Here is a 14372-nt window from a genome sequence, read left to right on the forward strand (position 1 = left end):
AAAAAAAATCCAATAAAACAGATGGATAATTATTATCAGCCCCATCTGACTAACACTTGACTCTAGGCTTCTAAGTGGGTGGGTAATCTGGTAAATCACATGCAAATATGTTCACAAGCTCCAGGCTCTGACCTGGAAGTGTTTCACTGAAACTCTGCCAAGACTTTTCCAAAACCCTGAGCATCAGTTCAGCCACTGAGCAATGCAGGAATGCTGTCGGCTCTGCGTCACATTTTCTTACATGCCGCCCCCACCACTGCTTTGAATTCTCCAAGCAAGTCAAGTCAAGGAGATGTCCTCTTTAGCATGAATTCTACACTGAATTTGAAAGTTAAAGCAAGCCCCGAATGGCTTGTCCTCTTCACCGTTGCTCTGCAATCTTTTTCTTTTAAAGCTTGTTCTTTGCTTCCATACGAGAGCAGTGTTGAGTGCCCTATTTCAAGTCTCATTCACTTTTCTCCAAAAGGTAGCACAATAATATTCATGTAGCTGCCCTAGAGAAGGGACACTAACACAAGAGGCAACAGTGGCAGGCTTAGTTCAGATTATGAACAGCGGGCCAAAAAGAACACTTATTTTGGCAGACCTAGGCTTAACCAAGGTGGTGTGCACACACATTTACTTCCTCTATCTTTTCTTCCCCAAATGTGTCTGGTCAGCAAGAGCATCACGGTAAGTCCTCTCACCTCCCACTAAGTAGGTACCACAAGAAGAAACATTGTCTGGAAACACACTTCACCACATCCCAGCTCTTCAAAAACCACTGTATGGGAAAAACCTATGGGATTATCCCAGCCTTTGTTCATGAACCACTGACATATTTACTTGGATGATCCTCCCACAAAAGCAAATACTGCACAAATAATGTAAAAATGGCATCTCACTGAGAAGTCATAAAGGCTGGATTCTGTTTTGCATTTGCTGTCACACACTTAATACACAAAGTCATGAACAGGAGGCACAGGCTGGAGTTAGGAACACACTTTCAAAATGAGTCCAGTCTCTCCTCTCCTTTCCCTGAACCCCAAGGACCCTAAGTTCAAAGGCAGGCATTTGTAACAGGGAACAGGATTCTAATGGGTAGCTATTGGAAGATGATAACTCTCAAAACCCCTGTGGGGAAAACACACAAAGCTCTGAAGTGACCAATTATGGGAAAGAAGAACCAGGTACTTTCAGCAGTTTGTTTTAAGAAGTATCTGTATCTGGAAGAGATTTCTGAGGCTGGCATGATCACACAGAGAAGATACACAGTCATTCAGTATCTTTAAAGAAAATACTAAAAGAATGTTTAGAAGATTTTCCAGGAAACAGGAACTGTCAGCTGGGTTCCTTTGCTGTAATTAGCTCCCAGGGAGCTACTGCCCTGGATAAGCATCTGTTGTTGTTGCAAGTCTAACTCTTTTATTGTCTTCATTTGACTGGCTGGTAAATGAATGTTTTCACTTACACTTCTTGCTCTTACTCTCGCCTTGTCATGGACCAAACTAGAACAAATGTAAACCTAAAGTGATAGAGACTGAGGATGAATCTTCATATGGCAATAAACTACTAAGTATTCCAGATCATGAAGAAGCGCCTTAGAAAAAGAGATCAAGGAGAGAAGCACTGGGCCGGGTTCTAAGAGAAGAGGGCTTACATGTGTACTTCCTCATCCTCCCAGCCTTGGTGTCTTCTCCAGAGGCTGGAGTTTCCATAGTGAAATCAGACAAGTACAATCCCAGTTCATCCTCAGAAACCAAAGGCCGGGGGAAAAAAGCCACAATAGTATTTGTTTCCTAGGAGAACCCTAAGAGCTCAGAATGATTTTTATTTTCCTAAGGTTAGTAATCATAATGATACATACATCCTACAAACAAGACAGTTCCATCCATCTCATCTTCGGACAGTATGCACACTACATTTGTCCCACTGGTATCTGAAGCACTGGCATTTAGCACTCTGATTGCACTGCTCCGCCTACTCAGAGGTATCATTGGGTATATTTCTGGTCCGTAAGTTATCCGTTGTATCTGCTGTCCTTCTTCATGGACACAACAAATTGTCACATCTGAACCTACTGCCACCACGGTGTCCTGAGGAAACACCCCACTCCCATTGGGCTCGGTATCTTTTCCTAGCAGAGAAGGAAGAACAGAAAACAAAAACAGAAAAAAAACCTCACATGAACCATTTCCTATAAACATGGTGCTGATCAGCTAAAATGTTACTTAGGAGCACTCCAATGCATACAAATCAATGTTCACTAGGTTTCATTAACTAATGATTGCATTATTTCTCTCATCAAAACATCCCCGAAAGCAGTAGCCCATCACGGCCTAACACTTTTCCTCTGATTTTGGCTTGCTTTGCATAAAGTAATCAAAGTCCATGTGGTAGCAGGAGAACAAACATACCAGGGACCTCTTCTACTGGGCTCCAGTCACTCCAATCCTTGGGGCCAACAAACTGTGTTACATTAACGTAACAGCGAATCTTCACATAATGCGATGTACACTCCAAAGGCATATCCGATGTCCAGTTCCAAGAAAGAATGATGTCTTCATGAGTCAGTTTTGAATAGTAAGTTACCTACAAAGTTTTCCCCCAAAAAAACAACCAAGGGAGAGTTTATGAACACCTGTTAGCAATGACATATAGAATCACAGAATCATAGAATAATTTAGGTTGGAAAAGGCCTTTAAGATCATCAAGTCAAACCGTTAACGTAGTGCTGCCAAGTCCACCACTAAACCATGTCCCTAAGCACCACATCTACACCTCTTTTAAATACCTCTAGGGATGGAGACTCAACCACTGCCCTGGGCAGCCTGGTCCAATACTTGACAACAGTTTTGGTGAAGAAATTTTTCCTAATATCCAACCTAAATTTCCCCTGGCACAACTTGACACCATTTCCTCTCGTCCTATCATTTGTCACTTGGGAGAAGAGACCGACCCCCACCTCACCACAGCCTCCTGTCAGGTGGTTGTAGAGAGTGATAAGGACTCCCCTCAGCCTCCTCTTCTCCAAACTAAACAATCCCAGTTCCCTCAGCCGCTCCTCATAAGACTTGTGCTCCAGACCCTTCACCAGTTTTGTTGCCCTTCTCTGGACACGCTCCAGCACCTCGATGTCCTTCTTGAAGTGAGGGGCCCAAAGCTGAACACAGCATTCGAGGTGCAGCCTCACCAGTGCTGAATACAGGGGAATAATCTCCCAGGTGTCAACAGAATGCCAAATTAAGTGAAGTAAATCGTAAAATCCTGATAGATGGTTGGAGTGTCCCACCTAACTTTCAGTTGTGTCGTGAATTTACTTGGACAAAAGCCTAAGATGCTAAACAGCCCAACAGCCAGGTAGACTGCCAGCCAGAAATACCAGAGGGCAGGCATTTGAGGGAGAGCAGGAAGCTTGCCAAGCATTTCAAAAGGTATATATTGAATCCCAGTATCCTGGGCCTCTCCCAGGCAGGGAAATGTTCCAACTTTTCCAAAATGAAACCCCTCTAATATTAGGCCCAGGCTGCACATTTTATCTTTTCTCCATTCCTCAAAACTATAGAACAGAGCTATAAATCGGCCTGGAATATCTGCGGTGGCAAAAAAAAAAAACCCAAACTGAATATTGAAAGACCACCAAGACTTGAGACACTGTTGGAGAAGCAAAGCAGAGATAATGGTGTAAAATATCTGTCAAATTCATAAGCAAGTTTTAATAAAAAAAAAAAGTACTAGATTTAAAAAAAAAAAAAAAAAAGCTGTGACTGTGACTAAGTACTAGCAGTATAATAGCCAGTGTCCTCATAACTTTGAAAATTAACAAGAAGTTACCTACCAGAAGCATGACTACACTCAGGTTCTGCAAAGCTCTACAAACTTCATTATTCTCAACTTTCTTCAAATGAACTCGCAGAATATTACCGATGGCAAAAACTGTATATATATTTTTCATAAAGAAGTAAAGAACTTACTTGTGTGACTTCTTCCATTGCTTCTTTACGGAGTATCTGAATCTGCCAAAAGGCATCCAGTCCATATGGGAAAACTGATCCATTATCACTCCACTTCAGATTTAATGTGGAAGTCGAAAAGTCAGGTGTTAAACTAAGAATGTGTGGAGTGAGAGGAACAAATGCTTGAAAAAGACAGAGGGGGGAAAAAACATATTCAAGTCATTAGTCAGCAACACCAGCCCTACAAGTGTTTAACAGCCACATCTCTCTGCTCTCAACTGGCTAGTAGCCATACAAACATGTAACTCAACCTCTGTAATTAGAACAGGATGGGCTCTGTCATTACTTGACCATGAAAGTTCCCAGGAAAGCACAGGTGTTGATGAGTCACCAGGTAGCATTTTCTTCTAACATCTCAACATGCAGATGTGTGAGTAACTGATCATGCATACGACTCTTCATAATGCATAGTAAGGAAAACATCATATCTTTCCCAACTTTCATTCAATGCCACAGAGATAAAGGAAACATGGCGACAGTCTTTGAAGTGTACATGACAACACATCTAGGGTGGATGATGGAAAATTCCCCAAATGAAGAAGTGGGTTTTGGAGACCAGCAGGGAAGAGGGGATTTGCAACAAAAGCTAGAGTAGGGAGGAAGGAGAGCAGAAGCACAGGGTGGAAGAAGCTCACATGAGGATCTGAAGAGGCTCATGGGGAATGTGATTTTAAGCTACAAGAAATAAAGGCATGACATGGTGACAGGGACAGGACAGGGAGATTAAACAGAAGCAGCTCTTCTATGAATGGGTGGTGGTGAAGCAAGAGGCTGAGAAACAGGCAAGGGTTATGGCAGTTCAAGCATTATGGCAGTTCATTGGGGCTGGTACAGAATAAATCCTGTTTTTAAAATGTGTAATTTATCCAACTTCGGTCCTGGCCAAGGCTCTGAGGGCCTGCAAAGTGTTCAGTACAGTCCACATGCTACCCAGGATGACCTGTGACGAACCTGAGAGACCCAACCTGCCTGGAGCCAGCAAGATGCTGGAGAATCCAGTGTGTTGCCCACATAGTCTTGAGTTGTGTTTCATTAAAGTTCTTGAGCAGCTCTCAACTGAAGAGAAAGCTGAGCCATGGATAAGAAGTGCTACTGACTTTAGACTTTGACTGTACTAAAGGAATAAGCAGGCAAACCAAAACCAAAGATGAAATTATGAGCAAGTGTGGCAGATGATGTCAATGCCATCTTCAGCTTACCACTTCCTCTTTTGGAAAGAAGGAAGTGGGAGAAAGTCTGATTTATCTATGACTGCAATATGATGCAGCCTACCTCCCAAGCATAAATGTATTTGTTCGGTTTCATATACATTTGAACAGAATGGGTAAGTTGGGCATATATTGAGAAAATATGATCCTGTCAGGAGTGATATATAATATAAATGCCCTTAAAATGTTGTGAAATTGCAGGAATAAACTACTTAATTCTGTAGGGGTTCAGCATTTAAAATGGAAGAACACTAAGAAGCACTAGGAAGTTTATTCTCCCTTTCCAAAATCAAGTCTGAGCAAATGCACTTTATGCCCCATGCAGGTACTTCAGTATGTAGATTAGGAACTTGTTTACAAATCCTTCCTAATTTGCAGTTAGGAAAAAAAAAAAAGGCAAAGCGTGATTAGGGGGAAGCAACAGTATTGTACTTCGTTTTCCTCCTCACAGTCTGCCCTTGATGCCTCTGCTATGATCTACGGGTAAGAGGGGTTTTCTTTCCCTTGAAGGGAGAGAGAAAACAACCTATTATGTATGGTAGATTCATATGGTCTCAGCACATCAACGTTTTACATACAGCAACACTGCCAAAGAAAACTGCAAGTATACACATTTCTGGAGCATTGTTAATCATAGTATGTACACACATAAAACCTGATACTTACAGATGTCTTTCTTGTGAATTTCAAATTGTTTGGTAGCAAAAGCAGTTCCAGAAATGTTGTTTGTGGTTATTGTCACCGTGGTGGAGCTCTGTGGGACTGGAATCTCAACCCTTTTCTCCTTAGTTTTAAAACACACTGGAGGGGGGAGGTCACTGAAAAGACAGAGAGGATTAAGCAGGTATTTCAGCTGATAGGAAGCTAAGGCAAGTTAAGTCCTATTCCTAGGACACTAATAAAACTCAAATTCTCTGTAATATAACAGAGAACTCCATATCAAGTCTGTGAAGGAGTAAGACTTGCATGGCTTTTGGTTAGTATCAGATTAACAGGCATACCCTGTGCACTAGTTGTATAATGCAGCTACCTGGTCGTTTTTCACCTCAAAGTGAAAAAGTGACTTTTTAAGAAAAAGCCACATTTCTGAAACCTACAGTCACCATGAGTCAATATTTCAAAATAAGCAAAATAGAATCCCCCCAAACCCAACAGTACCTCCCTCTCCCTTTATGTTTCCTGACTGTCTCCCTCCATTTCTTCTCAAAGTGATGGCATATGGGTGCAAAGAGCAGGTTCACTCATCTGTGTCCCCATCTCAGAACAAATCTTTTAGCTCCCTTCTGCTGTTCAGCCCATAGGGAAAGAGCAGAGGGCAGGGGGAGAAACTGTGAAGATGGAAATACAGTCTGTGCATAATGTTTATGCAGTGCTCAGCACAATGTGATCTGGCCTTCGTCTGGAGGTCGTAGACACGTACAGGAAACAATAATGGATGGGTCAAGTCCCCTTGCTCATTATCACTGATACGCAACTAGAAAGGCAAAAAGTTTGGAAAAATCCAGACCTTCCTCTTGGGGCAGTGATGGGAGGAAGGAAAGCAAAGAGAACAATGCCAGACTTCCTGCTGAGGGACTGTTACTCACTTATGAACTGGAACAGGAGCCTGGAGCTCCCATGGGCTGAAGTCAAGAGCTTGGGTTGAACTTTTAAGATTCACGCAAGACTCTGGGCTAGTGAAGGCCAGCTGAGACTTGAGTGCTCAGAAAGGCTATTCCTCTTCTGCACTGAGGTATTATGAGAGGATGTTTGGGCAACTGAAAAACAAAATCTCTTTCCCTCAGGGAGGTCTGTACTAAGCTCAGCCCTCAGCCTTTCTGCTTCAGGGACCCAAGCCTGTTCTGCTCTGCTAAGAAGAAACAGCAGCAGCTACATGACTGTTCTTGTTTAGAGGGCCATACCTCATGAACTCTACACTCCTGAACTCTGGCTGCAATATCACATATATGTGGGGTTTTTGTATAGAAATGATAGCAGGCAATGCAGGATGAATAACTAGACACAGAAAATCAAACATGTAGGTGGAAGAAGTGCAGCCAAACCCTGGGACTCCAAGGACAGATTTGGGCTGCCTGCAGAATTTACAGGAAAAAAGACAGTACAAATATCTGGATTGGAGGCAGGATCAAGATGCAAACAGGATTTGAACTCATCCCTAGCACAGGATAAGCATTTGGCAGACCCACAGCATGGGGAATTGCACATGTAGTTCTCATTAGTGAAAAACACATTGAAGATTTTAAATTTTTTTAAAGTTTCTCAAAATTTTCAACTCGCATTCACTTTTGAAAAGCCATTGTAATTGTGGAATAATTTTCACGTTTCCTCTAATACAATGCCTTCCAGACAGCTTAAAATTTATAAAGGTTATAAGACAGCCACTAAGAGATTTTTCATGGTTTTCCACATGTGAATCTCAACACTTATGTCATATATTCTACCGCTTTGGCCCATAACATCAGGATACACTTCTTCCAGCTATCATTTCCTTTTGGACTGAACCTGGTATGGAGATGTACCTCATGAAAACTCTGAGCAAGGGCTAGGCAGATACACAGAGAAGTCTGAGTAAATGAGAGCATCTTCCAGTCCTTTGAAGAGAGCAAGCAGGAGATTTTGGCAGGAGAATTGTTAGCATGAAACAAGACTTTGCCAGAAACCCCGCCACTGCCTAAGTTAACGGTGCCTGTAGGGAGCACCACCCAAGGAAAACTGATGGGGAGATGCTGGGAAACAACAGCATCACAAATTCCATGGGCAGTGACTGAGGAATAACTATACTTTCATCACAATTTGGTAGTTTTCAACCAGGTATACAGGGGGCTTACTTGGTAGTGTAGCAAAAGTCAGTTTGTCCATGTCTTCCTTTAGAAGAGACATCCCAAGTACAGATCATTTTATGTAAATTGTGCGTTATGCATTTCAAATTCTGGGGGTGCCCCAGAGAACCTGAAATCATATAAGAAATACAGTCACAAACTGCAGGTTAAAAATGACCAACTGTAAATCAACTGCTATTGCTCACATCTATAGCCATTCTTTTTACATTTTTATTCCATCCATGTCTGGCCAGTATTTTAAAACTGTTGAATGATTTGTGTGCCTGATTACAGACAGCCACAGACTGCCAGATTTCCAGAAGTACCTAAAATCTGGGTTTATACTTGTGTGCAATGACACAGGCAGCTGCCTCTTTCCACAATACCCGTTCCTAGCCTAGCCTAATAAGCAGGCTTTGGGCCAATGGCAAAACCACAAGCTTTGATGCTAATGAGTTTTTTGCTCTCCTCTGTTGTCCCACATGGAGGGCAATTAATGACAGCAGGGCAATTAATGATAACGTGTGAAATTGTTGCAGACAGCCAGCATATACTGTACGAAGGTCTCAATGTGGACATTTACACCAACTGCATATGCAGACTATCACAGTTGCATTATGGACAATTTAACACCCAGCTTTGCACTGGTTTACAAGATGCCACTGCTTGCTGGAAAGCAAAGACCAGGCCTGGTAGCACCTCCATCCCTAGGATGGTGTGGGACCGCAAAGGTGACAGTTTTTGAACATACATATGGTAGGAAAGCAACGTAATTAAATGTGTCAGTACAGAAGCTACAAAGAAAAAGTTATTAGTGAATTACATTGCAATTAACTCACCTATCTCTTGGCTATATATTAAGCTTCTTAAACATAAAATAGCTAGTGCTAAAAGGCAGCGGAGGCTTGAATTCTTCCACATGCTTCTACTGTTTGTTTTCAGAACAGCAGCTTCAAGCAGGAATAAATGTCATCTTCCAGCAAGCTGGTCAGTTCTAATATTAAAAACAAAACAAAAAAACCTTTCAAAATTCCAGAGCTGATTCTCCACAAACATCACTTCTTGTTCCATCTACTTTTCTTCTTCAGTGCTGCTCCCAGGCATAGCAACTCCTTCCCCTTCTTTGTCTGGCAAGCAAACCTTTTCAGTGTCCCAGCCACTCCTTGATGAACATGTTTTCAGCGAGGCATTTCAAAGATAATCTCAAGAATCACAGACATGTAAAACTCAACTGTCCACAGGCCTCCTTCAGGACCACCTGAGGCCAGAACAGAATAGACATGGCAGGTATCCCCCAGAACAGGTCTCTTCAACTTAGATCAAATGTCACATTCACAAAGGGTCCTGTATACTGTGAATGGAAATGTCCCCTGCTTTGGATATGGGTTTAAGGGGACAGGGCAGCCCATCTATTTTCCTCTCCCCTCTGCTCACTTTTCACGTTGCTGCTACTCAATGCTATGGGATGCCCGAGACACTGCAGAACCAGATCTGATCACCCAAGATCACTGGTTCAATCCAGTGTTAAGTAGTAAGTTCTGGAGGGAAAAAAGGAAGGGGGGGGGGGGGGGGGGGGGAAGCGCGCCATTTCTCTATTGAAAAATACTTGTTGCTATAAACATTGATCTTAAAGTAAAAATTACCTAGAATATTATGTTTCATGTGTTCTTTGAAGATTAATGGGTTGCATATTTTCCAAAGAGAAGTTCAACTGTTCAGCAGGATCTGGTGAACACATTCAGTTCCACCCACACATCGGCCACCATCAGTTTTTGTTCTCAAAAAGAAAACTGCAGGAAAGCTTACCCTAAAGCCCAGCCAATCCCTGGTGCATTGTTTCCCCGCCACCTGAAAGCTCTGAAGACTTGAGCACCCTCCCAGAGACCGTAACTCCCATGTAGCAAGGGGCCCTCTCTCAGTGACCAACAGCAGAAGGGACATTTTCATGTAAGAACATAGCTGAGCCAGCCTCTCCTACAGAACAGTTTTGTAAAACTCACATTTTATCCATGCTACTTCTTTTCGAAGTCTCAAGTGGAAAGGCTCCTGACCTTGTCCTAGAAGTCTCTTCCAAAGCTAGATGTACGTTGCCAGAATGACAGACTTTGCCTAGAAGCCTCTGTAATTTTTAAAGAAACCTCTCTTCACTGAAGTCCTCTGTGCCACCAGGAGTGAGCTCCCTCATCCCTGCAATACAACCGTGTATTTATTTTTTTTTTTAAAGGAATTCTCCCTCAGAGACAGCTGGGAATGCCTGAAATGCTCTTCTGTCCCTCACCAATCTGCACTGTGCAAGGAGAAACATATCAGCACCACGTCAAATAATCCAGAGCTTTTCACAAGGGGCCACTTCTTTCTGTTGGTCTACAATAACCAGGCAGCATAGGAGCTGAGGGGTGCTATGGTAAAGGTCAGTGTTACATCTGGAGGGAAGAAACACCCTTAAAACTTAACAATTATTTCATTTTCACCATGTTCTCAAGGCACCAGAAGACCTTGCTAAAAACATACTTGAAAGCTTAAAAGTTATACTACCTCACACACATTCAGTTCTTCTTTTTATATATTCCTAAACTGTAATATCCATGCTGTGTAACTTGTTAAAGGCCAAATCAGGAGTGAAGTCTGACAAATCCATGTTCAGGTAAAGATGAATCAAGAACCTGCCAGCACATAAAATATAATAATCTCTGCACCAGAAGTCCCCCACTGCATTTTGGTGTCTCTCAGGGTCTTCATATTGTATTCGTCCATGTTACTAACGAAAACATGGGATGTTGCCTCCAGGTTTAAACTTTGATCACAAACCTCTAACTTCATCAAAAACGTGAAGACCACTCAGACAGACCTGGGAGTTACATGAATAAAAGACTGATTTCTATTTACGATATACATGTAAATTATATCTATTTGTTTGTGAGTACTTCTTCAAAGGCCATTTCTAGTTTGCAGAAAAGCCCAAAATCAAAATTTCAAGTTTTACGTCAAAATTAGTTGACAGTCCCCTATCAGCTAGCAGAAGCCAAGGAAAGAATAAAAAAAAGGGAAAGCACTGATGCTGCTTGAAGGAGCAAAAACTGCATTGTGACATTAATTAAATCCCAAGCCTCTCAATTTCTGAACACATCTGTACAGGATTGTGCAAAACCTGTTTGGACACTCCAGGTTTATGAGGCAGATTCAGCAACTACACATGTGTGGTTCAATGAAATCTTCTGGTTTTCTGCACTCTTTCAATACATAGCTTACTGAGTAGTCCTCCTACTACAGAATTTTTAAGACTAACATCATAGCAGTGAATTACAAGAAATTCGAGTCATACCAAATTCTCCTAACTCAAGCAGTTTTAATTTCTGTTTCAGAGTCCAGCACCATGTACTTTCATGCAGAGCATGATGAGTGTCTTGTAAACCACAGTCTTTCGTAAGAAGCGTAGCCTCCCTGGTTCTTGTTTTCTCACACACATTTTATAGCTTGCTGAAAAGTTGGCACTTCGAAGCCTCGTGTCACATAATTAAATGCCATTAGTCAGGAGAAAAGACCCCCACTTATAGGCTTGTTTTAATTATAAAGTTACAAAATAATTGAAGTAATTTAAAAATAGGAAGTTCACTTTCTTTGGATGAAAGCTGCCTTCCATCAGTTCAAGACTAATTCAAACAAGGCATGAAGTTTTTTCCTTACCCAGTCAGAGATACTTATTTAGGACAAGAGAGCTCAACGTTGTCAGAGGAAGGCAAAACCTTGACCAGGGCTGGCTGGAGTGCAACAGGAGCAGTTGCTACTAAGTGTAAATGTCTTTATATTGTAAATCTTTATTTTTAAAAAATGAGATGAAGGGGGTCAGCCCATTCCCTCCACCAGAAAGAGCAACTGCAACTAAACAGTTTTTAACAGACATCCATCTTAAAAAACATCAGCAATAGCACATCCCATAACAATCTCATTTCCTTGGGCAATCTATTCGTGTCACTTCACTGGCACTACCATTAGTGCTCCCAATGTGCTACACAACTGTCTCTTGCTCCATTTTAAGCACATTACTTTGTCCTATCTCCAGCAGACAAAGAACAGTTTATCCTTTGCCTTGCAGCAACCTCTTACATAGAAGGTGACTGATGCCAGGTCTCTGCTAGCTCCTCCCTTAAAAACTCCAATTTTTTTTACCATTTCCCAGTCTCAGTTTCTAGATTTCTGATCATTCCTGGAACAAATATTTCTCTGTGGACCAAATATGCTGTATCCTCAGCTTTGAAATATTTCTGCCCCCCGATGCCTGAGCATTATCAAGCACAATGAAGGAACTTTTCTAAGGCAAACCTATGTGTAGTATGTGTTTACATAGCCCATGCCGTATTTGCTTTTCTCCCAACATTCAGACTTTGTTGACTCAATTTCAGCGTGTGATCCAGCCCCAGATACTACTGTATAAAGCTGCCACATAGCTGTTTATCTAGTACTTCAGACTCCAATTTCATCCTCAAATGGACTGCAAATCTCCTGACTTAGCATGAGTATATTTGCACAACAAATTCATCTCAAAGGCCTTGCCTGAAAAAATCTTTCACTTTTGAAATTTTAAAATAAGGAAAAAGCCTCCCATAAATCTATGCTAAGGAACAATATTGTGTGTGTATCCATAAAGTATTCACATGCAAATTCATGCCATACCAACAGCAAAGGCATGGCAGACTTCAGTATATAATTGCCCGTATTTAAGAACAGCTGCTAAAAGCAGGATTCCACAACAACTGTTGGAAGCTACACTACATGGAGATGTCCTGACATCCTGCTCAGGGTTTTATGTTGTGCAGAGGAACTACCCTTGTGCCTGTGGTCAGAAAGAAGCCCTTTTAAATTGCTTTTTATGCAGATAAGTTAACAAAAGAACAATTGGAGTCAGATTCTTCATCACTGAAGCCAACGGATGCTGGCCCTTATTTAAAACAGCTCAATACCAACTGTGGACTTTTAAATGACTTTTAGAGATGTTTTGATGCATACAGTGCTCCTACTGGTAGTCACACAGATAAGAGAGGGAAAGTACTCCAAGTCAATAATGCGCACCCGGGAAAATACCTGTGGACAGCTTTCCTTCAAAACCTTTCAGCTGTACAGAAGGTTAAAGATTCTGTGACAAGCTGAGAAAATGAGGGCAGCACCAGCTGTTTGACATTGACATGCTAAGACATTACCAGCCTCTTTAGACTTAACCTATCAAAGGGAAAAACCGAAGATAACCAGTATCTCTCCTACTGACTGTGTTTCATATTATGTATTTCTTGGCTTAACTGGTTCTGTGTATCTTTTTTTAAAGAATAGTTGACCAAATGCTCAATTCTCTTTAAAGGTAAAAAAAGAGTATTATTTTGTTGGTCAGTTGTAACAGCTCAGTTCTCTAAGCACAGAAGTTCTCCAAAGCTCTGCTCTGCTTTTGAGTTTTCTGGTCTCCGAATGTATTTCGTTGTCAAGTGCTTGGAAACCGCTTTGACAACAAACAAACAAAACAGATAAAAAAAATAAAAATCTTTCTGGCCTTCTTTCTGCCTGCAGTCTGATCTGCCAGTCACAACCCTCCAGATTTGGTTTTAAAAAACTTATGAATTGAGGATCAGCGGACACACTTTTTATGACTATTTTTGTGCTCCACAAGCAGATACCTAAAAATAAATGGTTAAAAAGTGAGCTTATACAAGAGGTTTAGGGAAACCATAAGTGGAGAACACTAAATGAAACCATGAAACCAGTAAAAACATGTATGAAACATAACAGAAGAAATCTGTTTGTCAATAAATTTTCTCAAGTTACAATTTATTTGTTTTTTCTCCACAGTTAAAGTTATCATCATAATAATTTACCACTAAATGGACCATTAAAAGCTCTCAAGGAAAATGATTATATAGCACACCACCAAAAAATTGTAGAGATTGATGGCAGGCTGCATTTTTGGCAATACTGAACAGCCATCATCCCAAGTACAGCTAGGCAGAAATGTAGGTGCTATGTATGTGCCTAGATAAAAACCTTATTGCTAGAAGAAAAATTATTCTGCTTAGCAGGTGGAGAGCACTCATTTTACTTGTCTTTGCCCAAAGATACTAATTTAACCTTCAATGTGAAAGAAAACATGCCTATATCAGATAAAAATGTATATATCAAATTACACATCCTACTATTGCCAACAGAAAGCTTCCAAAAAAATTCCCCTATCTGAAAGACCATGCCAGAAGTACACATTTCTGGGAAACCAAGCAAATTGCCAATACAGCTGACAGTAAAGACAATGAACACAGAAACAGAAGATGAACTGGCTTTCTTTAGAACAGCTTTGCTGATCCCAGACTTCAATC

The 14372-nt window shown here is 41.2% G+C and overlaps 1 protein-coding gene across 2 annotated transcripts in view; it reads right to left on the bottom strand.

Moving 5' to 3' along the window:
- The window catches only part of LOC309602655 (leukemia inhibitory factor receptor-like), a 54978-nt gene that overhangs the window by 25017 nt on the left and 15589 nt on the right, over positions 1-14372 (bottom strand). For both annotated transcript variants that reach the window (XM_082336415.1, XM_082336416.1), the window contains exons 3-8: positions 8862-9016; positions 8032-8152; positions 5870-6021; positions 3954-4117; positions 2397-2571; positions 1847-2116 (exon numbers count right to left, since the gene is read on the bottom strand). In XM_082336415.1, coding sequence (XP_082192541.1) covers positions 1847-2116; positions 2397-2571; positions 3954-4117; positions 5870-6021; positions 8032-8152; positions 8862-8943 — 964 coding nt within the window. In that variant the 5' untranslated portion in view covers positions 8944-9016. The remainder of the gene's footprint in view (positions 1-1846; positions 2117-2396; positions 2572-3953; positions 4118-5869; positions 6022-8031; positions 8153-8861; positions 9017-14372) is intronic.

Source organism: Platalea leucorodia, assembly GCF_965183815.1.
Source record: "Platalea leucorodia genome assembly, chromosome: Z".
NCBI classification, from domain to species: Eukaryota; Metazoa; Chordata; class Aves; order Pelecaniformes; family Threskiornithidae; genus Platalea; species Platalea leucorodia.